The following is a 25,111-nucleotide window of genomic DNA, read 5'->3' as shown; positions in this document are numbered from 1 at the left end:
TTAAAGTAGGATAAATTTTAACCAATTTAAATTCAACCTAAAATATTATTTCACCATGTAAATTATCCCATGAGAATTAGGTGCTTAGAGAACTCTTGTATTAACTCTTAAGCCACCAGCATCATTTAGTAACAGCTACCTATATACTAAAAAGCATACAGCCTGAAAAACTCTAATTTGCCCAACTAACTCCCTTAAACCACATAAGATATATGCTACAAAATATATTTAAATTCCAAGTAAACACACCTATAAATTTCCTTTAACATTTAAATATTTGTAGGGGGAGGGGGAGAGAGTAGGAGAAGGGAGTCCAGAAATTAAGCAGTATTTACTCTTTAAGTGAAAAGAACTGATTACAGGCCCCTTGAGGGGTCACACCAAACACCTCATCTGCTGTTAAAAAAAGGGTTTTAACTTGTCTACTACCTGTTACAGGAAACGGAAACTCAAGTTCACATTTTAACACACTTTGCTAATCACTCTGTACACTGCATAAAATATCCAGATCTGAGATTTTGGTAAAACCAAGACCTACAATATAACATCATTCCCTAATATTTATTTAATACAAATAAACATTTGTTTCAGAAGTATATAGGGTGTTTAGAAAGTTTCTCTAAGTATAATAAAAAGATGTGGTAACAAATCAGTCTTATGAAATGAATTTAAGATGAAGAGAAATCTATTCTTTCATTATTCTGTCCTTGGAGATCCAATTTTGAATGAAAACTATATACTTTTATCCCATTAGATCACACCCTGATTAACCTAACGAAGTGCCATGCTATCTTCTTAAAAATACTGCTTTAATGACTATTTTATCTAAGGAGTAGTAGCCTTTGTGGAAAGATGCAATCATAGTATACTTACATTAAAAAAAAAAAAAAAAAAAAAAAGGCCCCACAATTGAGAAGAGAAGAAGCCATACTTAGACTAGAACAAAGATATCAAAGTGCTTTGGCTGAAATTAGTATAAATAGACTTTATTGAAGTCAGTGCCTCTGTACTGAGACAGAAGATTGTGTCTACATAAGCACAAGTTGTAACATTTCACAACTTCTAAAAGGAATGTCAACAATTACAACGATCATGCATACCATGGTCGATAATCACATTTTAGAAGCATTTTCAACCATTTCTAAAGAAATGCTTATAACATTGTTATATATAGAACTACTTTCAATAAACTGCAAAACATTGATCGACTTTTCCAGTATGAGCTACAGTGTCAACACAAAAGGGAGGCATAAATGTTTAATTTATGAAATCAGAATGGAATATTTACTGTAAAGAAAAATTAAAAAGCTTTCAAATAAAGGCCATTATTGAACCAACGTGAAGAGCACAACTTGAACTTTTGAGTTCATTCATCTTTTAAAGCTGTCCTCTGAATAACTTCAGTTCTAAGCACTGAATTCAGTACTGTGAATATTCCTTGGATTGAAGTTTGGCAATGATGCGGTCCAACTGTCTCTTTGCTTCACACTGTGGGAAATTGCTCATGTCATAATATTGAGGGGCAATTTTCACCAACCTGTCCAGAAGGGGGGGGGAAAAATTACCAAATTAACATTTAATTAAAGACTGGAGTTGCTAATAGAATAGGAATTACTCATTAATAAACTAATGAACAAAGGCAAATCTACAAATCCAAATCAACATTACAACTGCAAACACCTAATCCATACAAACACTACTTTTAGAAGTGCATTACTTTCGTTAAGCTGTAAATTTTCTGATGTTGGACTTTCCATAACTTAAAAAAAAAAACTCAAGACAAATCCTTCTAAAAACACTTCTTTACATTAATAGGAAGATATTAAAATAAGGTTATTAATTTCTTCACTACAGAACACTATTTTTAGACCAACCTCTCCAAGGTTATAGTAATACAGGTTCTGTATGAGAAATATCTTTGTATTCAAATGACTGTATCTTCTCATTTTTGAAGTTTAGTAACAATATAGATCTATACCCCAAAGAATTCACTTGACTGAATCTTTTTTAATGCTTAGCCATACAATTTTTTCTCAACAAAGCGTTCAAGATAAAATGGTAATGTCCTACACAAGTGTCAAAAGTCATAAATCTGTGTAGGAAAGAAGCCTCACAATATCTAGCAAGTGACATCAACTAAAATAAGTGCTTTCAGTCCCACCATTCTTGGCTGACGTCTCCTATCATAAGTTACAGAATGGATTCTGGCAAGCCAGCCAACCAACCAACCAACCAAAACAAAAAAACCAGACACACAGAAGGGGAGGGGTGGTAATTTTGCTTAAAATAACACAGTCATTTCCGGTAACAATTTGTAAATCAAATATGCTAAGATACAACGAGATGTGTAGTTTTTATGTTTGCTTAACTCTTTCTAAAGCATCAACCTATGAACAGTTCAGAGCTAATGATAAAAGACTGTTTCTAGTACAGTACTAGGAGACTTGAGTTGATCACAACAAGAGAATAGCTCCAAAGACACTCCTGATGCTAGTCAACTATAATTTTGTATTTGGCTTCAAATCCTGCCCAGGCCCATACCAACAATCCCACTGTCCTCTTAGCAAAGCAAAGATTCTAAGAGATCAACCATACCATCAGGTCAAAGCCCTATACCTAAACACGGGAGCACATACCCTGAGCTAATGAGAAAGAACATTAAGGTCCAGGACAGGACTAGTGCAACAAAGTCAGATTCCATTCAGAGCAAAAATGCTAACAAAATCTGTTAGAACAAAGGGTGGTGCTTACCATTCTGGCTTGATATCTGTACACGTCCGGATGTAATTCTTCGTTGTAAGAACAAACTCATTATAAAGCACCCATTCAGGCTTGTGGTCCAGAACAGTAGAGGGGTGCAGCTGAACCACCTGGTTATCTTTCACAGTTAAGTAATGCCCTGTCCGTTCTAAATGCGCCACCTGAAACCGAAACCCAGTCAATTAATACAATGCTTGTGATGTGCTCACTGTAAAGCGCAAGTGGTGTAAAGCTACCTATATAATTAGAACGGGCAGACCTCAGCTTTTGCTTTTTATCCGATGGCCTCACTTATTTATCACTGCCTGATAAAAGCAAGGATCAGCAAACTACTGCAGGCCAAATCCAACTCATTGCCTGCATTTGTTAAGGCCTCTTGGCCAAAAGTGGTCCATACATCTCTAAAGAATGGGGGGGGGTGGCGCCTGGGTGGCTCAGTTGGTTAAGCGACTGCCTTCGGCTCAGGTCATGATCCTGGAGTCCCTGGATCGAGTCCCGCATCGGGCTCCCTGCTCGGCAGGGGGTCTGCTTCTCCCTCTGACCCTCCCCCCTCTCATGTGCTCTCTCTCTCATTCTCTCTCTCAAATAAATAAATAAAATCTTTAAAAAAAAAAAAAAAGAATGGGGGGGCAAAAAAAATTTGGTGACGAGTGAAACTCATGTAATTCAAATTTCAGGGTCCATAAGTAAAGTTTCACTGGAACACAGAGCTGCACATTTGCACTGCGTGGGCAGGAAGAACTAAGCAGTTTCAACAGTGACATAAGGGGCCCACAAAGCCTTGTATATATACTATCTGGTCCTTCCTTAAAACTATCTAGAGTGGGTTCTTTAGTGCCAGGTGGCAACTGTGTATTAGATGAACAATTACTACAACATTCATGATTAAGATGGAAAAATAAAGCAAAAGGTAGTCTACAGGGAAAAGAGAACAAGAAAAAGAATGGAGCGGACAAAGGTGCACATGATTCTTGCCTCCATTTCTTCTATCTATAATCAAACACATCAACTGGTGGAACTTATCTAATATGTAATTAGCAAACACTGAAACAGATGATGATATGCCTTTTCCAATTCTAGAACTACAGTAATATGAAAAATGTGTATGAATGATAGAAATGAATAATTATTAATAAATAACAGAAAATGAACTCAATTTCCTTCAATACTACTAAACACCTACTAGGTGCCAGGTACTTACTGCATGCCCTGTTTCTAACAAAGTTTAATCTTCAGAGAAGTAGAAATCTATAATGTTTGAATATGGCTTTGTCAATCTTTTTTGAATTACTAGCAAATTTAAGAATATGTCAAAAAGAAGCCACGGTGTACTAGTACATATTAAACAAATATTAAGAATAAAGTGTCTAAAGAATGTATTTTCATACCTTGCTCTATTATTTTCCTAACTCCAATGAGCATGGGATCTTACAGAAGATGCCACAATAAAAATTCTTACTGTTAGTATGATTTCAACTACAGACTATGCACCCATCAATTCTTATTTTGATTTTGTGCATTTGGGTCAATTCTATTTATTCAGCTCATTTGGCCTTAAGGCAGGCCACATCTTGCTTAACAGACATAGCCAAAACAGAGAATGAAAAAACAAGCCGGCAACAGAAGAGATCATTAAAATCAATCCAATCCCAAGTAATGGATTGATTTGTTTTCAATTTTACCACCAGAGAATGAGTTTTTAAACATAGTTTAAAATCCCTTAAAATAAATGTTCACTACGTTTATCTGACAACCTATACGTCAGTTAGTACAGTCCCCACCATAACACACTTAAAACTAAATGAAACATTTTAAATTACTTTCCATCATTATCACTTAAAAGACATTTTTGGCTTTTGTAGCACCCAAGTTTCTTAGTTACAAATATCAATGATCACTCTACAGCACTGTGAATGAAATACAGGTGTTTGAATATTTGATTTTGGAGTCTTTAATTTCTACATAAAGAGAAAAGTGAACTGCACTTCCGGATCCACCCAGGCAACTGCCTTGTTTCAGCAGTTTATAATTATACAACTTCCACTCACAATCTAGATTCAGAGACTTTTCAAAAGCCAAGAACTGAAATTTACATTGAAGAAATAGCTGCTAATCCCACCTGAAAATGGCCAACATATCATCTGGTATAAAAAAGACTGTTAATTAAGAGTTAATTCCAAATTGATTTCTACATAACTGGATTACTAACTTTGTCATTTAACGAGTTAATCTGTTACTCATTAGAAAGATAAAATTTCTTAGAATATTAGTTCATTCAAGAATCTGGACATAACATTTAAAATCAATATTCAGAGGCATTCTTTAACTTGTTGAAGTAGATTCAAAGGGCTGTTAGAGAAAGCAAACAATATTATGTAAACATCTAATTAGGCATGCATGTATTATCCACGTACCTGCATAAAATACCCAGTAACCAAAGCTTTTCTTATATTAATATAATAGTCCCTGCTTGTAAAGTCAGTACTTCGACGAGGCAAATTAAATCTGTCCATAATTCGTGATAGCTGCTGGCGTACGTTATCTGCTGACATCAGGGACCTGTAGTTAATGAAGTTGTCGTAACACCACTGAACCGATTCATGATCTACAAAGTTGGAGGGAGGGGGAAAAAAGAGGGGACATGAATCATCTATATAGGTATATTATCTAATTAAAAAGGAAAATCATTATTAAGAATAAACTAAGTAATCCAGAAAGGAGAATTACCCACATCAGTGTTATAAAAGAATCACAATGTTATCAACTTTCCTAAAAATCTGTAGTAAAGTTCAAAATCAGAAATAGCACGAAGGTTTCTGGTTACTGGATTTTGTGATTTTTAAATAAACCACTTTTAACGAACTAAAGTTAGGTTACCCACGAACATCCACCTGGTTGCTTCTAATATAGTCCAAAAGACAGGAATGGGTTGAGGGAATCTGATAAAATGCCATGTCTTCCTCATTTTCAAAGAAAGGACAGCCTTAGATTAAGATTACCAAATACAATTTAGAAGTTATAAAACAGAACTCAAATGACTACTGCGTAATTTTTATTTAATTACTCCTGAGCTAGAGCACCAAACCTAGAGCTAAATGTTTAAAAGTTTTACTGCAACCCAGGTGCCTCTTAACGGTGGACAAACAAGATTTAAAACACAAGTGGTAAGTGCACTCCTTAATCCCCACCACCTATTTTTCCAACTCCTCCTCTACCACCTCCCCTCTGGTAACCACCAGTTTGTTCTCTATAGTTCAGAGTCCGTTTCTTGATTTCCCTATCTTATTTTTTCCCTTTGCTTGTTTTGTTCCGTCCTTGTCGTTGCAAACAGCAAGATCTCGTTTTTATGGCTAATATTCCATCATATACATACACACCCCACCTCTTCTTTATCCATTTATCAATCAATGAACACTTGGGCTGCTTCCATATATTGTCTATTGTAAAATACTGCTGCTATAAACATAGGGATGCAGGTATCCCCTTGAATAGCGATGAGAATTACTATATTGAACATCTGAAACTACTATAACACTGTATGTCAACTAACTGGAATTAAAACTGGGATAAAAAACTAAAGAGCTAGACTATAAAAGTAAAAAATAAAACAAAAACTAAAATACAAGTAAAGTAGTTTATAGGGATGTCTGGAATCCCCACTCATGTTTAATAAACAAGTCTTACTATTATTAATAAACAAAACTAAACACTTCAAATAATTTCACTGCATGTATTTATTATCAAAGGGATATTTCCCCACTGATGAATCCTTGACAAGCTTCCAACCAACCCACTGTTTGCTCATTTAAGCAAAGAGCTCAAACTGCAGCATAATATAAAATATTATACAGTGACATTTTTATGTCCCGGAGAATCACAATGGAAAATTTGATCATTTACTTCATAGGCCTTTTGATAAATAAACCTAAGAGGGTTACTGTGAAATGGGGGGTTCGGGGGAGGGGGGGTCCTTAAAATCAGAATTATGTTGATCCTTCTGCAGCTTCTGTAATATACAGTAATCTTTGGCATCTTCGGTCTAGGATTCCACCAATTATAACATACAACATTTTCTTAACTGCTTTTCAAAGGAGCAACAAATATATTAATAAAGGTTTGCCCATTACAAAATGCAGCCACCATTTCAGAAAGGGTGGGTGGGTAGGTGAGGTAGTAAAATGGATCTTTAAATTAAAGAACTGATGTGTTCAAGTCTATTAATTAACCCATCTAGAATGAGAAGAAGTATCCATCTGAACTTACTGACATTAGATTTGTCCCTATCTTATTTTTTCCCTTTGCTTGTTTTGTTCCGTCAAAACACAAAGAGAAGAAAGTATGCTTTAGAGGCATCCTTGCTTATGCTGGTGCAATGTACGGGGCTGAAAGGCAATGGAAATGTCCATACTGAGACAGTAAGAAAGGGGGCCCTTTGAAAAGGGCAGCTGATTTGCAGACTCTTACCTGAAGTATAGCTTTTCTGAAGTTCTAAACTTCAGAATTCATACCCTAAAGAGTAACAAAATGGCAATTTTAAGTTGTCAAGATAAAACAAACACTATCTGGTAGTACTACTGTATTTTCTAAATTTGTGAGAAATAATTTGATAAATGAGAGAAATAAAATCTAAAAATGGAAATCTTCTCTTAAAATGCTAGCTATAAATTTCTTAACCAATACAGTAAACCTACTTTTAAGATCTAAAGGAAAACCATTTCGGAGTGAAACAGACCTACACACAAAGAAATCAAGGTGTGGCAAAATAACTTAAATCTAGTTGCTTCTCAAAAGTGTTATTTCAGGGACGCCTGGGTGGCTCAGCGGGTTAAACATGTGATTCTCGATTTTCAGCTCAGGTCTTGATCTCAGGGTCCAGAGGGGAGCCCCACAACGGGCTCCAAGCCCACCGGGGAGTGTGCTTAAGATTCTCCCTCTCCCCTTCCTCTGCTCATATGCGTGCACGAGTGCGCTCTCTAAAATAAAACTTTTTTTAAAACTATGATTTCAACATACAGGATCAAGATGAGTTTTAGCTTTTCTATGTAACCAGCCATTGTCTCCAATCAAATAGTTCCTCTTGACCAGTATTTGAAACACAGCTGCTATTTTTCAAACATATTTAATGTTTCAATTCATAACATAACATGGCATCATTTAAAAATCATTAGTGAAAACATTCCAAATTCAATAAAGGGATATGAAATGTCCAAATAGTACGCAGAGACCTGGAAGTCTGGTATTTTTTGAATAGCTCCCTTTACTTGAAAAGGGACAGGCAGTAATTAATAGGCTAAATCCTTTAATAGGAACACTTCTATCAAATGATTGTTTGCCTTGACCTTATTTATCACATGTATACAGAGTAAAAGGTCTAAAACCACCCAACAGCTTACCATCCCTATGGCAGTGAGAAGCATGCAGGAGACAAGAAACAAGCATCTAGAGAATGGATGCTACCACTCTTAACGCATGACACTGCTGCTAGTCCTATTAAGAAGCGGTAGGATAAAGCTTTTATAGATACCTACTGTTCAATATTTTCATAGAAAGCTCCCAACTACCAATATGGACATAAAGAATAAGCATTTAGTAATTTTATCATGTGAAACAGTAAACTCGAATTTCAAGGACTGAATTGTTACATTCAAACTTAAAATCCAAATACACAATTCTATCAAACCTAAACTTTATTCTCAAAGCAACTTACGAAATCCAGATACACTGACTGGTGTGCCAGTTATCAGAACTTAAATAACAAAATAACACAATCTCCTAATTTAGAAGAACATTAAAATGTCTTGTGAGACATACATGGTAAAAACCCATGCTGCTCCTTTAGAAATCTTTTAATTTCCACTTAAAACAGTATTTTAATGATATCAAAGGGTTTTGAGAACCAAGATGGACATGAATCTGCTCCTTCTCAAGACCTTCCCCTCTGTAGCCAGTCCTCAATGTCAGTTAATAGCTTATGTGTCTGGTGGTCACACAGTCCACCACGACGACATAGTTTCGCACACACAGGAATATAGTATATTTCTTGGACTGACCTAACCTATCGGGAATAGGCTTTAACATTATGCATTATCAATACACTGGACACAAGAGGGATAAAACAAATGTTCTGAAGTAAACTGCGTACTGGCCTTCATTTTTTATTTTAACCTGGTATTTATCAATTCTCTTCAACTCACAGCGAAGTTTATGTGTAAGGCACAGACGTGCAGCACCTTGGCAGCTATGCTCTTTGTTCCACTCACTGGCTCTGCAGCACTTTTGGAACTCTTGAGATAAACAAACTCACCCCCACCCCAAAAGAGATGTGCCAAAATGAACAGATTATTTTAGGAGTGTAAATAGATTTTTAGGAAATAACAAAATGAGTTACAAATAAAACAAGAGGTGAAAAATTTGAATTTGAGCCCCCGCATTTCCTTGTTCTCAAATGGAAAATGTTTTTCATGTCGCTAAATATTGTCTGAAAACATGATTTAAAGCTAGAACAGGGTGCCCGGGTGGCTCAGTCGGTTAAGTGTCCGCCTTCGGCTCAGGTCATGATCCTGGGGTCCTGGGATGGAGCCCCCCATTGGGCTCCCTGCTCAGCAGGAAGCCTGCTTCTCCTTCTCCCCGCCGCCCCCCCATTCGTGCTCTGTCTCACTCTCTCAAATAAATAAAATAAAGCTAGAACAGTATTTCACCATATGGTCAAGGCATACATAAATCACTGAACCATCTTTTTATCGGTGGGCATTGAGGTAGCTCCCCCCTACACTTTTTTTTTTTTTTAACTATGATATGTAATTCTGGGATGAAATCTTTAACGATATCTGTGTCCACAGGATACCGAAGGATAATTTCATAGATTATTTCTGGGTCAAAGGGTATGAAACTTCTTAAGGTCCCGGTGACATAAAATCTACTGCTTTTCATAGAGACCACATCAATTTATATTTCCACCTCTGGTGTAGGATTGTTTCACTAAACCCACTTCTACAGAGCTAAGAACTGTTCTTCTATAACCTTTGCCAGTTTTATAGGTGAAAAAATGGTACCTCTCAATAACAATGCTCTTGAACTACAGGCAGAGTTGACCTTCCTCCTCACGTTTATGGACCACTTGTAACCTGAGAATGGTCATTCACATCTGCAGTCCATTTTTCTATTCTGTTACTTTTATGTTTATTTAAGAGCTATTTATTAGTAAAATTATTAAGTAGTAAAGATTCTATAAATGATACAAAACTATTCACATAAAACGAATGAAAATAAACAGGAAAAGAAAGTATATAAAAATGTGTAGGTTAGTGGTAAATATAGTACTAGTATTTTGTTTTTATTGCTCTGTATTTTCGAGCTTTCTATAATCGGTATTTTCCCCGATTATAAAAGTAAACAACTTTAGAAAAAACAGACAATTTCTATTTTAAATGCTGGTCAGGAGTTTTTTCTAAAGTACCTTTGGGTTTCTAATGTAAAGTTGTCACAGATAATAAATGAAAGTGAGATGAAGAAACGTCTTATATGCTGCAAGTGACATTTAGACAAAAGAGTGCCTTCAATCTAATTTATACTTACTTTGTTTAAAAGCGTGGTAGACATTCAGCAGTGTCAGATGATCTCCATCTATGTGGGCAAATCTCATCTTGGCTTCATCTGCGGCTTTCTTGGCCTCCGTGGGGCGAACAAAACACTGTGGGACTAAACAAGGTTGGTATGGGCCCAACACAAACGCCCATATCGATGAGTCACGCATTCACAGATAGAGGAACAAGGCCTAGCTAGGTCAGTTCACAGAGCATAGGGCAGGGCAGGATGGCCTCCAACTGCATCTTGGACTGTTTACTACCTTGATTTGGTACATCAACACCTAACCACATCTGTAAGACAAGAGGGTTTTTCAAAGCTACAGAGTACCTGATTATTTTAACTAGATCTAAAAGTAGGCATCAAACAGCTATTCTGAAGGCCATCAAGATACTAGAAATAGAAAGCTCAACTTATTTCAAAAACCAGTGCCGATAGCTCTACCAATAACCAGAATTATGGTGTCAATAGCCTTTAAGCTAAATGTAATTTTTCAAAAGGCCATCCACTGAATCCACTGAATGGCAATGGAAGTTATGAAGCTATATTTGCCCACTGCAGGGCTAAAAACAACTTTCTAACCAGTCTATTGCCACATTTCTACTGTAATTTTTTCCCTAGTGCTATGGCTGTTACCAACTGGTGGGTATCACTATTAGCACCGGTGAGCAGAAGCATATGTAAACATAAAAAAATATCATGAAATCCTGGGTTTTGATGATAGCAGTAGTGGTGGAAGGTTAAACCGCCTCTGAATTAAGAAAATTCAAAAAGGCTGGGGATATTCAGCCTAGTTTTCCAGCATTTTAATAAAAAGATTAGAAAATGACGTCCCAAGTTAAAAAAAAAAATGTTATTTGAATCAAAACCTCAATATAAAAAGCAAAATCCAATATTTAAAAAGTTGACAATTAGTCTGAAACAGTCATTATTTCAAGGGTCACCAAAATATATAACTACAGTAATTTGTTTAGAGCCTCAATGTTAATTCACATAAAACTTTAAGTTGTTACAAAGCGTGCACTACATTTTTAAAATACAACTTTCCTTAATTCACTTTAGCAATTCCATAGTCATAAAAGCAGTATGAAGGTAAAAATACTTAACAGCTTGGGACTTTGTCAACACATTTTTAAAGCTCTTAAAACCTTGTCAATATAAAAAAGTATAAATGATCAGTCCAGATAGAAGATAATGGGAATAATCAACAACAAGATCAAATACAGTATCAAATTACTTTCCCATACAGTTTCCCCTTTAAAAAGATACCAAAGAAGCCAAATAGAGACAATGACACATGATCACAATAAATATTAATTAAATGTCTTGCTTAAATGTAACTGAAGCAAGGTAATTCATAGAAGTACAGAAACCTCTCAAAGATGTGAAAGTAAATGTGAACTAGCTCCCAGAATTAACAGTGGGAATAAGTAGCACTCTAGAAGGCCCTTGATTTGCACTATTTATATCAGGACCTGAAAACTTCAAAAACTATTTAAATGAAAAACAAAGCAGTATAAGCTCAGCAAACTGTTGTTGTTCAATGACTTCTTCCTCACCCTTTAACATTTCCCCCCGCACAAGTGCCATGCTTAATAACCGCTACACATAAATGTCCATTGTCTTGATGTGCTAATAAACCCCTGTGTTGTGCAGAGCTCCTTATTACAAATAAGAGATATAGTTGGAAGATTTCAACTGTGTCACAATGACCAGTTTTTTAAAGAGCTAGTAATCTAGACTCAAACGATGGTAATTATATAGTATGCCTGATAAGAGAAACAGGAAGAATAAAAACTGAGCAGATAACAAATAAATACACAATCTGTTAATTCTTGCCGCACACTTTCTCTGCAAACTGAAATCTTGGGTAAATACCAACTGGGAGCATCTAACAAAAACATGGAAGAAAGGCAGACAACAACCTACCACCACCTCCGCAAGTGAGACTACAATTTTATTAAAATGATTCGATACTGCCCTGCCCATCTGCTCTGAGTCTGATCAGTCATAACTCTGCAAAAAAACATTTTTAGCTAGTTCTTAAAATAAAAAATTCAAACCATTAAAACATACCATACATCTAAACTAAGCCAAAATTTTATATTTAGAATATTTTTCAATTTATCCTTTAATTCCAAATAAGATTTTCAATTATTTGAGGCATTAAGTTATATTTAAGACTAAGAAACCACTCTGAAACTGAAGTCATTCTCCCCAGTACTGGAACTAGTAGTATAAAGTACTTTGATCATCAGTAAAAACATGAAATGTCCTCTATTTTTAGCTGTAAGAATATTTCTTCTTTTTGGAAAATCTAATTTCCAAGTTATAATTCATTTGTGGGTTATGCTTTACTGCTACTAAAAACAGCATGATTTGTTCAGCTTAATACTCCAATTTCCAAAATTAGCAATTGTATCTATTAGGTATATTTCTTTTATCAAGTGTTTTCTGCCATTGTAAAAGAATTATCATCTGGTTAGATTTTAAGCCTAAAAGTACACATTACTACTTCTATTTATTTGATACTAAGTTTGAAACTCAGGTTTGCTCGGACTGCCACTAGAATACGTATTTATACATGTAGGAAAGCTCTTTAAATGATAGTTTGGGTTTGTCCCAGGCTCACTTATTAGTGCCAAGTACTAGAACAAAGTTCTTCTTGTACTTTGAGTAATAAACCGCAAAACTGATGAACCTACCAAAGAACTGTTACAATTGTGTTCAGACTTGTTCTTTTTCTTATTGCAATTTTTATTCGCACTCAAGAGAGCCAATGTTTTAACTATATTTTGTGCACAATTACTTTACTTTTGTAAATATTATGTCTTTATAAATCTATTTACAAGATATTTAGGAAACAAAATGAGTTCCTCGAAAAAACCATCTATAAAATCCACTATCATACTAAATATTAAAAAACAAAACCAAATGTGAAGTCCACCCAAACTGTGAAGAGCTGGGCTTTTTTTAGTTCCTTTCCCTCTATTACCTGACAACATAGCAGTAATAGATAGGACCTCATTAGAACAGTTGTAGTCACAACTTGCAATAACCATTTTAGCGAGCTGTGGATCTAGAGGAAACTCTGCCATCATGGATCCCAATTCAGTCAGATCTCCATCATCATTTAAAGCAGCCAGGTAATTCAAAAGTTCTAAGGCTCTCATCAGAGTTTCAGGAGCTGGGGGAAAAGGCAATCTATTAGACAAACTGCTTTAATAAGCAAAAAATGTGATAAAGTACTAACTATTAGAAGCAATCTCATTTTTCATTCTACAGTGGACCAAACTCAAAATGCAAACTGTCATCAAATTCAGTTAGATATCTAGCAAACAATGAATCACATAAACTTGCAAAATTTTCCTGCACAGTGGTTAAAAAACTGTCATTTTCCTACATAAATTAAGTAACTGCTAAAAAAAAAAAAAAAAAAAAAATCGGAGATTTCTAATTTTCCTGCCCAGTCAGTAATTCCCAGAATAATTTATTCTGAGGAAAGAAACAAATTAAAAAGAACTTTCTCAGATAGTTGTCACTCTTTTAGTTTTAATGCTAACATATGAGACTTTTCTTGATGCATACACTAGAAGAAAAATAGTAAGGGGCGTGTGTGTGTGTAATGAATAAGATGCAGAGATGGTGAATTCTGGTTAAAAGGTTTGCTAAAATATGCTTTGAGAATTCATACCTGGTGGATCCATAAAGTCAAAATGCACCAAATCATCAATACCAAGCTTCTTCAATTGTAACACAACTGATCCTAAATTAGAACGCAAAATCTCAGGATAGGTGTTATCCTAGCAAAAAAACAAAAATGTTTATTCTGTTAAACATGCCTTAATCCTCTTGCTCCAGAAAACAAAACGTATCTGTTCTCTGCCTCTTCAGCTATTTACTTTGGCATTACTTCTAAACCACCGATCTACATGAGAAAAATACTGGTGGAATATACCAGAAAGGAATCAGACACTTTCTGTGAACTATCTTTAGAGGGCTCAAAGTGTTACTGCCACTGTTCATTTCAACTTAGAACTGTAACAGAGAGCTGTACTGGTAGATTACACCATAAATCTCACTCAGGGAAAAAGTAAGGAGCTTATGGTGCCAAAAGGCAAGATGAAGTAAATAAAGCAATTTTCTTGTAACAAATGCAACTTAACCTTCCAAACACATAGAGAAGGATACAGCAAAATCCCTTACCTGCATTTCTGTTTTATAAGCTTTCTCTGTATAAAGTCTGAAGCATTTCCCTGGTCTGGTACGCCCAGCTCGACCAGCCCTCTGTTGAGCTGAAGCTTTACTAATGGCTGTCACCAAAAGAGACTCAACTCTGATTCGAGGATTGTACACCTGTTGGAATGAAAATAATTTAAGAATTTTCTCTTCAGTTAACCACAAAACTGTAACAGAAGTACACAAAGTCCATAGTTAATCTCAAAATAAACAAAGTAGTACTGATGAAGGCTGTAAATCACAGAGACAGAAACTGAGAATTGGTCATCTTGCGCCTTAACTTTCTTTCAGATGTTCTATCACTCTGAAGACTCAGAAGCTAACATGGAAAGGCTCTCACCTATTACACACAAAGCTTCTAACACCTTTACTTTTCCTAACTGAAAATAATTTCAGTTCTACCAATTTTACTTTGCTTTCATAGACTGGACAGTTTTGAAGGCTTTTGCCTGAAAAGAACCTGTCAATTTCAAGAAAAATATTTTGAACTTAGTCCAGAAGAAGTCAGTTACACACTGCCAGTTTAAAGAGAAAAATTTCCATCAGAAACACGAATACTACATGCAACAAATTCTCCCAATTACACCTACAAAATGTAACCAAATGTAATGAAAGATCTGTGAATTATTCAACATCCCCAGTATTTCCTGAGTAGTCACTTACTCTGACCAAACTGCTTGGTATTCAGCACTGTTCAACTAGAGGTTAACGTTAACATCTTTTCAGACACAATGCCCAGCACATAACTAACAGAAACTCTAATTTCCTTGGGTAAGTGAGCAATCTACAGCAATGACAATTCTATCCCTCTTATTACTACCCCCACACTCCTTAAATGAACACAGAAACCAAAACACTTGCCACTGCTACAGAGAAACAAACAAAAAAACCCAACAACAAAAACAAACAAAAACCAATTAACCTTGGGGGGGGGATTAAGCCTAGGATTAAACATTATGCATGGGCTTAATACATGAGAGCCAGCTAAGAACAAAAAGGGTTCCTATCACCAAAGCCTGAAAACAAAACACAAGACAACAGAAAACTAATTCTAAAAAGTAAACTGCAGTCACTAAATGAATAGGCAGTAAGTACTCTTAAGCTAACACCAGTTTAATAAAGTATACAACTAAAGTACTAAAGCACATACCTTTTGTTTTGCAAATCCAGGATCGATCACAAATACCACACCATCTATTGTCAAAGATGTCTCTGCAATGTTAGTTGACACAACTACCTGTTAAGAAATAAACAGTATATAAGTATTATAAATCAAGTAAAATTGAAATAACAGTAAAAGTAGCCATGAACTTTCAAAAAGGAATTTCAATCCAGTAAGTAAACTAAAAATAAGGTTTTATCCTCAATGACCAATGCAATATAAAGAAATCAGTCTTTAAGATCTTAAATCAAAATTTCATTTAGTCCATCATGGCAAATTCCTTTTTCAAAGAAAGCTATTACTTCAGGTTATCACTCAATCACATAATGTTTTGATTACTTAAAATATAAGGACAGCATCAAAAGAAAAATATCAATGAAACAGTGTAAGCTTAACTTATACAAGGTCTCCCTGACAGAACACTACTTTGGTTATTACCAAAGTCTACACAACATGTGTATCTTTCAGTATTTTCTGGCAATATTTACAAAGGAAACTTTGTATCACCAAAACTCAACATTTTAAACAAAATGGCACAGAAGGGCATGGGCAGAGAAAATCTCAAGTTACAATCCAAGAACTGGCAGATCATCAAAATCGAATGCAGGTATTTTAGGAAGTGTACAGTCTAAAAGAAGATGTCATGGCATACCAAGCAAGTGTTAATCATTTGAACCTTTTACTGCCAGGGAAAAATGTTTACAGCATTTACATACTAATACGATCGCTGGTTTATGTTAAGTGTACGATATATTTTAGATCTATTTTAGGAAACTGGTTGGGGTTTGAGAATGACATGTCACATAATTTTTCTTATTAAACAATAAGAAAATGGGATTCTCATTAGTACCTTTTCCCCTGAACATCTGATTTTCAGGAACAGAAAACTGCCATTAAGTGAAAATGCCTGTATATGAAAGCAGATGACATAGAAAATGAATCAGATACAGGGCCTACTCTTACAGCATGTAAAGGAAGATCAGACATGGACAGTGTAAATGACACCAAAGACTCACTCTGAGACTTAAAAAGGGTTTACTTCCACAACAAAGACCAAGGAAACTTACCAAGAAAAAGGCACTTAAACGAGTTGGCAAGGGTAAGGTGGGATCTCCCACGAGAGAGAAGGGAAGAACATTAACAGCGGAAGGTTCCGCTTAAACTAGGGCATGTAAGCAAAAATGCCCACAGGCACATCTAAGAAATGAAAAAGACGTATACTGCCAAAACTTACTAGAGAGCCACTGACAGGGTAATATTTCAGAATCGTTCACATATCTTATAACCAAAATCCTTCCTTTTTGTATTGGGCAGTTGCAGTTGCAAAGACCGCGAACTAGCAAATGGTAAGAAACACAGATCATTTGATGTTACTGAAATACGTGTTTCAGTACATTTAGACGACACACACACGGTTTAATAATTAGAACCAAAGCAAACATAAACAAGGTATATAAGGTTGACAGTTGAATTTGAATAAATATCCTGAGTTTAATATTCTTCTACAAAGGCAAGTGTGCTGTGCTGGAAGGAGCAATGAATTCAGGAGTAGGGGACAGAGCTAGGAAGCAAACCTAAGTAGCTAAGTTATAGTGGAAAGGTTTTAAGACTCCCAAACCTCAATTTCCTTTTATAACTCCTGCATATTAATCTAGCAAGGACAAAGTTGTTAATAAAATTAGATAATAAATGTAGGAAGTCCTCATAAACCTATTACAGAGCCAGCTACATGCTTGTGATTATATAAGAAGTCTTATGGTTTTCTGGAATTCTGGGGTGAAACTGTTACAGTTCTGGATATATATTTAGAGCAGTGGAAGAAATAAATACATTTCACATGTTTCTTCTAGAACAGAATACAATTAGTATGATAAAAATTTCTTGATGCGATCAATTCTTTAGAGTTATTTAAAAATCACTTTCTTTACAAAATAATTTCACTTGGTATGCATGCATCTTTCGGTGTGTGTGTGACAAATTATATAACACTTAAAAGGAAGTGTGGATTTGTGATTCCACAAGCGTTTAACAATCACAGGATTATGCCAACCTGGCAAACCCCATGTCATTATCAAATTTATCTAAAGCAGTAGTGTTAAAGACCTTAGAGAAGTATGACTTTCAAGCTTTTTTCCAAAATCAAAAGTAAATTGGTTAAAAAGCATTAAGGTAATAAAAATTTTTCTGAATAGGACTTATCTACCATACTGATTTAACAATTATTAGAGTGTCTATGAGAAAAAGGGCAGGGTTCTGAAACCATAGGAGGTAGGTTTGGGGACAAAATAGGGAAAAACTCATGTAACAAACTGTATGACTTTCAGGGTGCTTCTTCTAATGACTCTATTACTAGAGCTGGAGAAGTAATACTAGCTAAGGCTAAAGAAAACACACATACATAATGCACAAGAACAAATAAATGAGATGATAAAAAAGTTATCTAGCTCCCTTGAAACCTCAGATAAGTATGTTCTAGATGTTAAGTGGCACATGATCTCATTAGGAAATGGTCAGAACACAAAGTGATCCTGATTTTGTCAAGGGACCTACATATGACCAATGGGAATATACATATAAATGGTACAAGCTTTCTAGACTGTAACATGGCAATAAGTGTTCAAAGAGCCTTAAAAAGTGTTCAAACCTCATTGACCAAGCAATTATTTCAGGTAAAGAAACCCCTATATATAGAATATATCTATATTTAGGGGTTTCTTTACCTGAAATAGAAAACCCTGTGGAAAAAAGTTTTGACATCCCACTGTCAATTTTGTGTGTTTATGTTAAGTGTGTTAAGATTAAACTTTCATCTAGATTTATCCCCTTACCCCTCAATAACATGCCTTACAATGAAATCTTCTTTATTTCAATAATTCCACTTCAAAATGGTAGAACTGAGAGTACTTGCGTTGCTCTACTTCAATTCTATTTGGACACAATAATGCATTTAGGTTCAACTAGTTTGGACTTTTAGTCCCCAGGAACTCTGTGGGGGTCGCCAATTCAGTAAGGACATTAACTTCTTTATTTGTCCACGTCCCAGCAGTACCACACTAAGTTATCTTCAGATAGTGGATCATTAAGCCTCTCTTTAAAACTACAGAACCATCTCCACAAGGGCCATTGCTCTTTTTTATTGAGCAGTGTATGCTTTGAGCCATGTTAATTAGTAAACTGTAACATAAGCTACAGAAAAATCAGCTATTTGTATGGACAAAATTAATGAAAACTAAATAAAATCAAAGAATAGTTGCTGGATTTTAATAACACCAAATCTATAAAACAGCAATTATAAGACTTATTCAAAAGATGCACACAAGTATAGTTTATTGATGATACTTTAATGCTTATACAAAACTGTACCTTGAACTTAAACTCAAATATCTGAATAAATGTCAAGCATGATCAAAACAAATAAAATGACCTACCCTCACAAAAATACATGCATTCTCAACCTTTCTCGATCATTACCTGTAGTGCTGTTAGAAGCCCACATAAAAAGAACTCAGTAACTATTTGTAAAAGGAATGCTAGTTAAGTCCCCCATGCCCATAAAGCTTTACCTTTAATATAGCCTACATTTTAAAACTTTAATATTACAAGACTGTTTTGTTAGTTTTACCACAATCATACTATAAACTATTTTGCACAAATTAATACAATGAGTAAGATAAATAAGGCACTACCTACCTCACAAAAGGTGTCCAAATATAAATACAGAATTACACTTATTTTGGCAGAATTTAAAAAACATTAAATATTCTCTTTGGTTCCAAACATTTTGACTTCTTACATTCTACTCTATGCTAGCTATTATCCTTGTACTACAACAAATTTAACAAAAAAATGAATCAAATTGTATTTGGTTTTACACAACTGGAAGCAGACCATAAATCCCTAAACATTCTTTTGTACTTTTAAATCAATTGTGAGTATCAACCAGTGACAGTTTAACACTCGTGAATAAAGTTCCATTCTACTAACTGGCAGAATAACGAATTCAGAACAGAAGAAGCAAGCCTTGGCCCCAGTTCTTTATTTTATAATATAAACGGGATATTATCAAAGTTGTGGCTTTTTTTTTTTTTTGAAGACAATAGGAAAATAGCAACCAACTGCCAGTTGTTCCTGTTCCTGTATGCAGCCACTTTCCCTCACATAACCTGTGTGCATTTTAATGAGGAATTGTGCATCTTTTTTTTTTTTTTTTAAGATTTTATTTATTTATTTGAGAGAGAACACATGAGAGGGGATAGGATCAGAGGGCAAAGCAGACTCCCTGCCGAGCAGGGAGCCCGATGCGGGACTCGATTCAGGGACTCCAGGATCATGACCTGAGCCGAAGGCAGTCGCTTAACCAACTGAGCCACCCAGGTGCCCCAGGAATTGTGCATCTTAATGAGGAATTAACCCTTCCTCCTTCCCCACAATCCCACCAATCCTTCAGACGGCTCTGTCTAACCCAGCCAGAGCCGTGGCTCTGCCAGTCACCCGCTCCTCTCAAGCGCCAGTCAGCGCCTGGCCAGAATGTGTTTCTGCTCTCTCTGGTTCTCAGCCAACACTCCTAATACCTTCTTCCAGGCAGCTTGCCTGTCCAGCACCAAAACCATGATCGGATGAGTGAATCCTCCCGTGAACTAGGCTTCTATAAAAATGTTCATTTTTCCTTAAACATGCCAGGCTTCAAAGCTTCCCCCACCTCACCCCCCATAATGAGATTGTCTCACCAACTGCCAAGAAGTCCTCCCTCCCTCTGCTGGGATCATAGGTGTGTGGGGGATGGTGGTGGTGGATGGGTGTGTGTGTGCACGAGCGCGTGCATCTGTATGTGTGACAATGTTCTCAGCCTCTAAGATGAAGCTGACTCATGCCTAAAGAGAACATGATTTCCCAGCAAGAGGTCCTGTAGTTAGCTGAATGAAAACCGTCAGTGGATGAAGTAGCCCTGTGGCCCTTGATCTGACTCTGACCTGAAAGCCCAGGATGGGATCCCAACGTGAGCCCATGCCCTGGGGACTCCAGTGGTCCCCTCATCATCCGTGGCCATCACCACACATATATCCAACTACTGCTGAGTTACTCTTTTCAGTGAGACAAAATTCTCCTCAATATCCTTAGGATTTACAAGAACACAAAAAGCAATACAGTTAAATTCTACTTCATGGGCTTAAGTTGTAGATCCTACAAAATTATGTACTGGACTGGCACCAGACTGAACCTAAATTTCCAATAAACTAATAATTAACAGAGCAAAGAACTCAGATGTGAAATAATTTCAGTAAGTTCAGGCCCATACTTCTCAAGGTAACCTAAAAATGGAATGTAAAGAACTATATGAAAAGACACACAAATATGGCAAATCTTGCTTAATACCAATTTTACTCAGTGGTTAAAAAAAATAAATAAATAAAAATAATCTTAAAATTAAAACAAATGCAGATATACAAAGTGTACATGATTTTAAGAAAAATTATCTGCCTGCAGTCTACTCTTTATTATAGAAATGTTTAAGAAAACAACTACTTTATTTACATACATCGACTGATACAGAATTAAGCTAAGAACTCTACAGAGAATAAGTACTTTTCAGTCAACATATCAACTTCAAAATTATCTACTAAAGCTTATCACTTAAAATGTAAGTTTTCCCCGAAGTTGAGAATGCACATAAAGTAACAGGGAAAAATGTTTTAACATATTCTACAGATAAGCACTATGACAAAAAGAATTGGTAAGTTCAACATAATGAAGCTATGATCAGACTGTTTTTTTAAAAGTCATATTCACTACTCATCAATGAGAAACTCAGAAGCTGTTTTTTTTTTTTTTTCCTATCAATCTCTTGTTAGTTTACATTCCACTAGGCTGGTGTTGTATAGATCCTTTTGGTAAGTTCCTTCAGTTCGAAAAATGTATTTGGTTCACTTAACTTTTACACAGCCATGTAAAGAAATAATTAGCCCTGATATATTTAAGTATCTTTATAATGTGTAATTTTTCAATAATCATGATAAACATTAGCAAAAAGACTGAAATAAAAAGCAGAAAAAAGGTGAGAATCTGTTAGATCTGAATATAGAAATAAGAAAGCAATAAATTCCAAATCTGACAAGTAAATCATACCTAAGTAATATTTCAAGTAAGAGTTTTTTCTACATGAATATACTCAAGGAACTTATAGCAGTTACCATGAGGGACTAGTTTATTCTAGATATATTAGGACCCTGTATATACAAAGCTTAATCCTTGATGATAATCTCCCAAAAGTGATGAAGTAAATGATACCCACTTTAAAAAAATGAAAACTTTAAAATCAGAGATTAAGAATCTTGCCAAAATTCATATTCAGCTACTATTTAACCTAATAAATGATTAACTCCACTATACTAATGTTTTTCAAACCTTTTCAAACAATATAATTTTAATATCAAAGAACCTACTAGAACCCCCAGCTCTCAAATAAAAAAATAGCTGTTTTGTTTCGAACTTCAACTCAGATCCCCTTCCCATCCCAACAAAGAGCTCAGAAACAGGTTTAGAAAACCCTTGCCCTTTCCTATGCCAGGCAGACATCCACACTAAGAGAATCTGCATTCCTGCCCTAAAGAAACCCACATATTTATGCAATGCAGCATGATGAGTGCTATTGCAGGGATCTGTGCAGTCAATATTTCATACCTATAGACATGACATTTGGTTAGGTCTTTAAGAAAACTGCAGGCAGAAGCCAAGGCACTGAAGAAAAAAGTGCTTAGCTTTTGCCAAGTGACTTAAAGGAGAGAAAGACACTTGATCATTTCCTGCTTTTCTTGACTCACCCTAACCAACCACCCATTTACTAAGGAGGTGCTTCCTGTGGGGATGGAAAACAGTACATGCTCTTACTCTAAGGTCAAAAGATAAGCAAAATTCCACCAAAATACACTTTTTTCTATTTACTTTTGAAATACAGATCATTTTGTAGTGTGCAACTCAGATCACCACCACCCATAACTTAGTCATTAATAATTCAATATAGTTTCATATCTCTCAGACAGTTCTGTGTTAATGAAACGTTTATAGAGAATATTTCTATGCTAACCTTTCTTCCAATTGCTCCATTCTGCTTTTTTGGAGGCGGAGGCTCAAAAATGCGTTGTTGCTGCTGAGGAGGAAGTGTAGAGTATAATGGAATGATTTTAATGTCACCAACTTCGGGGCCCAAATCATCAACCTCACGCTTTATTCTCTTACAGGCTTCGTCAATTTCCTACAAAATAAAAGGCTGAATGTAAAAACAAAACAAACGCACACTGGAACATTTAAGTATTTATCATAATCCTAGTCCTACGAAGCTTACTTTGAATTTGGTAAATCAAAACTAAGTTAGTAAACTTCATTGGGATTTCCAAAACTATAGAAGAAAAATTTTGATTTCTGTACTCCAAGTCAACTATCTATTGGCATTCCACACTTTTTCTTCTAGTCAGACGTCCTAATTAATTCTCAACAAATTGTACTAAAATTAAAATTTCGCACCCAGGAATATTTAACTGCACTCATAACCTTTTAAATGTTCACAATCTAAAAGAAACTGATGTGCTAGATATTTTAAATAAGCCAATTAGGCTTTAATGTCACGTATCACTAATGTAATTATATGGAAGATTTGCTTCATTGTGCCTAATGAGAACAAACACCTTTACAGTATCAACATAGATATTTAAGAAGTAGGCTAACCCAAATAACTTACAGCATCTTCAAAACTTTCCTGACCACAGAAAATAATTCCAACACATTTGCATTCATCTCTAGGTTTTAAAGAGAGGACTCACAATAAATATTCAGAGTATGGGAGACCGAGAAAGAGAGGTGGGTGGAGGCTCTATGAGTGGCAAAGGGACTTAAAAAGGGGGGGAAGGGGGGAGAGCAACAAATTTAAATTTTACTGAAGCATTAATTCAGTTAAATTCAGAAGTATGTTAAATGATTTGGCAGCCTGTCCAAGGCACGACCCAATCAGAAGCTCTCCTTATCAACAAATTATCTCTTACACAAAAATCAGAATGATTAAAGAAAAAAATGGAAAAAATCTATCAGGTAAATGTAGTCTGTATTTTTATTATATTAAACTAAAATTATTTTCCTTGAAATAATTTTAAATCAAAGGCAATTCTGTTTCCATGTTAAAAAATACAAAGTCTTTGGATACTTAAGAACAAAAACTTTTTTCACCCTCTCCTTCAAACATAGTAGTTCTCCTAAAAAACGGATTAAGGGTCTTGAAAATTATCATGCAGAAAATTACTATTAAGGATTCGATGTTCACAGTTCCCTTTGAGATCTGAAGTTTCTAAAAGAAAATGAAAGAATGCTATTGATAGAAAAAATACAACAAAAAAGTATTTTTAGAAAAAAAAACATTTAAATGCTGTATCTAGATTAGAATGCCCCCTGCTGGTATGCAAATACAAAATTAGATCTCTTCCAAATCAAAAAGATTTGAATATAAACTCCAAATTAGATTTTTCTAAAATAAAAAGATAAACACAGGAAAACTGATGCCAATATTCAGAATATTTTTTAATTTAGCTGACTTAACCATATATTTGACCAGAAACCAAACACCCAGATTTCATATACTAGAAAACAAAGTGCCCCAAATGGTACATTGCAGGTTCCAGAATTTTAGCAAGATAATTCCAACTTTATACGTGGGACTAGACTTTCCAATCTGCCAAATAAGTACACAGCTAAAACAAAATCACTACTGCATGGTATAAAAACATCTCTGAAGATGGGGCGGGGGGAATCCCACACCACTTGTTTTTTTACACAAGCAAGGTTCTAAATATTTAGTTTTAAAACTGGAACAGATTTTTCCCCAAAGTTTACCAAATTTCCATAGTCAACAATGTTAAGTTCAGAGGAGCACAAAGCTCATTGACATTCAGCAGCACAAAGTAACCATCTGCTTAGGGTTGCTTAGTTATGAGCAATATTGACTACTGAGACAGAAGTGCAGGAGTTTTTAAGACTTTCAGCTCCAAAAGTATTAATATATGTGAGTAAATAAATTTGGACTACTAATTTGAGGAGGCTGAACTCACTGCATATGGAAAAGACATTTTACTCAGCAAAATTAAAGATAAAAGAATGTGCTGCTTAAAGAATGGTTTTAACATCTTCATGTAACTAACCCCTGACAAACAATTGATATTGCAATTATAATCATTCTTAATCTAATTCAGAACTGTAGCTCCCCTAAGGACTTCTACTAAGCAACACTTAATTTTAATCACAAGTCCAGATTCTATGCATTAACATATTATAACATAAAAAATATTCTAGAATTCAAATCTTTTCCAACCTTTAACCAATTAAGAT

At 35.2% G+C, this 25,111-nt stretch overlaps 1 protein-coding gene across 1 annotated transcript in view; it reads right to left on the bottom strand.

The window, feature by feature from the left end:
• Positions 1-963: 963 nt before the first annotated feature.
• The window catches only part of DHX15 (DEAH-box helicase 15), a 57,868-nt gene continuing 33,720 nt past the window's right edge, over positions 964-25,111 (bottom strand). Inside the window, exons 6-14 of the mRNA XM_035005209.1 lie at positions 22,827-22,994; positions 15,734-15,820; positions 14,551-14,700; positions 14,039-14,147; positions 13,340-13,531; positions 10,336-10,458; positions 5,175-5,365; positions 2,752-2,921; positions 964-1,537 (exon numbers count right to left, since the gene is read on the bottom strand). Of these exons, the coding sequence (XP_034861100.1) occupies positions 1,420-1,537; positions 2,752-2,921; positions 5,175-5,365; positions 10,336-10,458; positions 13,340-13,531; positions 14,039-14,147; positions 14,551-14,700; positions 15,734-15,820; positions 22,827-22,994 (1,308 nt within the window). The 3' untranslated portion in view covers positions 964-1,419. The remainder of the gene's footprint in view (positions 1,538-2,751; positions 2,922-5,174; positions 5,366-10,335; positions 10,459-13,339; positions 13,532-14,038; positions 14,148-14,550; positions 14,701-15,733; positions 15,821-22,826; positions 22,995-25,111) is intronic.

The sequence above is a fragment of the Mirounga leonina genome, unplaced genomic scaffold, assembly GCF_011800145.1.
Source record: "Mirounga leonina isolate KUSES-001 unplaced genomic scaffold, KU_Mleo_1.0 Mir_129, whole genome shotgun sequence".
Taxonomy (NCBI): Eukaryota; Metazoa; Chordata; class Mammalia; order Carnivora; family Phocidae; genus Mirounga; species Mirounga leonina.
The sequence above is the reverse complement of the archived record's forward strand: the minus strand, read 5'-3'. Positions and strand labels throughout refer to the sequence as shown.